The sequence below is a fragment of the Gekko japonicus genome, unplaced genomic scaffold, assembly GCF_001447785.1.
Source record: "Gekko japonicus isolate JY-2015 unplaced genomic scaffold, Gekko_japonicus_V1.1 scaffold205, whole genome shotgun sequence".
Classification (NCBI taxonomy): domain Eukaryota; kingdom Metazoa; phylum Chordata; class Lepidosauria; order Squamata; family Gekkonidae; genus Gekko; species Gekko japonicus.
The window spans coordinates 762022-765257 of record NW_015175976.1 but is presented as its reverse complement, the minus strand read 5'-3'; the positions used below and the strand labels follow the sequence as shown (position 1 = coordinate 765257).

The 3236-nt window shown below is 40.8% G+C and overlaps 1 protein-coding gene across 1 annotated transcript in view; it reads right to left on the bottom strand.

Moving 5' to 3' along the window:
- GNE (glucosamine (UDP-N-acetyl)-2-epimerase/N-acetylmannosamine kinase) overlaps positions 1 to 3008 on the bottom strand; it is a 21000-nt gene extending 17992 nt beyond the window's left edge. The window contains exon 1 of the mRNA XM_015426145.1: positions 2806 to 3008. Coding sequence (XP_015281631.1) covers positions 2806 to 2969 — 164 coding nt within the window. The 5' untranslated portion in view covers positions 2970 to 3008. The remainder of the gene's footprint in view (positions 1 to 2805) is intronic.
- Between the last annotated feature and the right edge of the window lie 228 nt (positions 3009 to 3236).

Below are 3236 nucleotides of genomic sequence, written 5' to 3'. Positions count from 1 at the left end.
AAAATTTAAAGGCACATATAAATTTTCCTTTTAAACCAGGATTAAACCATGTGATCAGTATTTTCCGTGAGTCCTTTCCTTGAAATTGATGCACAAGAAGCTATCAGAGAAAACAGTGAGTCTCATTCTGGGTGCTGTTATGGAAAGAGCCAAGTTTAGGATGGATGTAGATGATCCATCTTCTTCTATTGCTGTGCATGTAACTAGCCATTACTTTCAATTACTGCAATTCAACATGACTAGCCAACGACTCAGCAGCACAGCTCTCTAGCACTTAATATAACTTATAATATACAAACCGAACTAAAACTGCTCCCACAAATGAAAACACAGTCAACTGCGAACAGCAGGAAAATCAGTCAACCCTGCTCCACTCATAGCAGCGGGATATGAATGTTATTGATACACAATGAAAAGAGAAAGATACTTGCGTAAAGCTCTAGGGTCATTATCCATATTTAGTCCCAATGTTATCAGCAACATAGAAATGGGACCAAGGACAAGAACAGTCACAACGATGTGAGAAAAGGAAACATGTTTTCTTTCCAACTGTAGGAGTGAAGTGATGCACTTTAATCAATGTTAGCTGATTTTTGTGGTTGGGATAATGAATTAAAAACCAGGAAGGGCTTCTTATTTCTGTTGTCCCAGCAAGAAAGGTAAATGCATCAATCTGCAATGGATCTCTGGCCAAAGCTCTTGTACTTGGGTCACTTGCATTCTGCCAAAATAATAATGGCTGGGAAAGCACTCAAGCTGCATCCTGACTTTGTGATTTCCTGCTAGCTGGTGCTTCTCTCCGAGAAGGACACAGTGCTCCTCAACAGCCTGAAACATTCTACTGTGCTCTCTTATTTGCTCAGCTGACACAATCCGCACAGGCCCAATTGACAGAAGGCAAGGCAATGTTAGTTTTTGCAACTGGGTAACCGCAGCAGCAATCCAAAGTTAAAAGATAACTTGACAACGAATACTGATGGAGATGAAACCCTGCTTTGTACCGTGACATTAATTACTGCATTTGTCAGACTGAGAGGTTCTGGATAACAGTCAGAAAAACAGGGAGCTCTTTAAATAAGATGATCTTCTTTTAGTATTAAAAGTGCTGACGGATACTCCAACGATGACAAAGAACTCACAAACTCAAAGATATAGAATTATTATTATTATATGAAGACATCTATTACTGAATTATAACCTCCATAAAAACCCGGTAGTCAACTGTAACCCAAAAACTAAGTACAGGGATACAAAGTTGTTCACAAAGATTCTCCGATCCCCATGCTCAACATAATGATAATCCTGTGTTTTATAAAGGATATTAGCTTATCAGAATGTAGCAATTATTTATTTAATTATACAAACGGGGGGGGGGAAATGTTGCCCAAAGCAATTCACAGAGCTGCAGTAATTTTGCAAATTTGTTATATGCCCTAATACATATATATGTACCAATTTAAAGTATTTGCAGGCATTGGCTACAGTAGAAATGTCAAGTGAATATTTTGTTGTTCAGTCACACAGTCAAGTCCGACTCTTCGCGACCCCATGGACAAGATCACGACAAGCCCTCCTGTCTTCCGGCGTCCTCTGAAGTTTGCTCCATTTCATGTTCGTTGCATCGATGACACTGTCTAACCATCTCATCCTTTGCCATCCCCATCTTCTTTGACCTTCAATCTTCCCCAGCATCAGGGTCTTCTCCAGTGAGTGCTCCCTTCTCATTTGGTGGCCAAAGTATTTGAGCTTCAGCTTCAGTATCTGGCCTTCCAGGGAACAGTCAGGGTTGATTTCTTTTAGGATTGACTGATTTGATCTTCTTGCAGTCTAAGGGACTCTCAAGAGTCTTCTCCAGCATCTCCATGAGGGGGCAAGTGCATATACCTACTTCTAAAACTATGAACTGAGTCTGTTAATGCCAGGCGTTCAGTTGAGGACAGCGATGGTCCCATCTTGGCACTCCCACCTCTCTGCCCTTTCCCCATGAGATAGCGGTGCTGCTGGGGTTTTAGCGCCATCGTTAATTAGACTGCTGTATTTTATAGTTTTACTTGGTTTTAATCTGTTTTACTTGATACTTTATATGACCATGTTGTACACCACCCTGAGCTCCGTTTTGCTGGGAAGGGTGGTTGATAAATTCAATAAACAAACAAACTACTGGCTAAGACACACGTAATTTTAAAGTTTTTATAGTCCAGCCTAACACACTGTTGGTGAAGTTACCATCAAGGATTTATTTTCATAGTAGCATGTAGAATTAGTTGCGTCAGAACATTCTATCCAAGATTTTCTTTTTTAATCATTCAAAGTTTTAGAGACACTCTCCAAAACATACTTGATGCAGTGGAAAATATTATTCACCCTAACTACATTGTGCAAATGACACCGAAGTGAATAATTTGGGGGCACTGAACATTGTATTGCTCTTGAAGGTACATGAGTGTAAGAACAAGATCAGAATGAAATGCCTCTGGAGTTCTATGTTAACCACTCTTGAGATTTTTAATGAAGTGTGTGGTGCAAATATGTGCTGGCGTATGTATGTATGCACATATAACATAACATGGCACAGAAATCCCATTATCCTTTTCACATGTATCCCTTTTCAGGACTTGCACCCCTTGATTCTAATCCACAGTAGCCACTGTATAAAGAAGTCAAGAGATGGGTACTTATCCTGGATTAATCCCTCTGGAGCAATAAAGAGAGCTGAACTGAAGATGCCATCCTCCCCCTTCGGTCATGCCAGATTTGCAAGTAATCAAATAAAAAATGCACAGAAGGCACAAGTTATTGTCATACCCGTAGTCATCAATCAGGTGGGAACCCAGAACCACAACATCAAGCTCGAAGAACTGTGGTTCTGCTTTAATGCCAAACATGATCGGGGCCAACTTGGAGTAATCGGCCCGATTGCACGTAGCGACACAAACCCGGAGCTTCCGGTTGTTCCCATGCTTCTCCATTACTCGCTTCTGTTTCTGCTTGGACAGGTTCTTGAAATACAGTTCCTGAAACAGAGAAAGAATGACTAAGACATCTCAGAGAAATGTTACTGCATTGGAAGTACTGGCCAAGGACAGAGGAGAACCTTTATGCATATGTTAAACTTGCAGCCTTTCCTTAGTTCCATCACTGGACCCAAGGGAGTGTAAACATTTTTTCCATCTCCAGCACTGTTACACCCTGCCAAGTCCCTTGAAATCTATGGGTTTAAAATGATGTAACTCTCC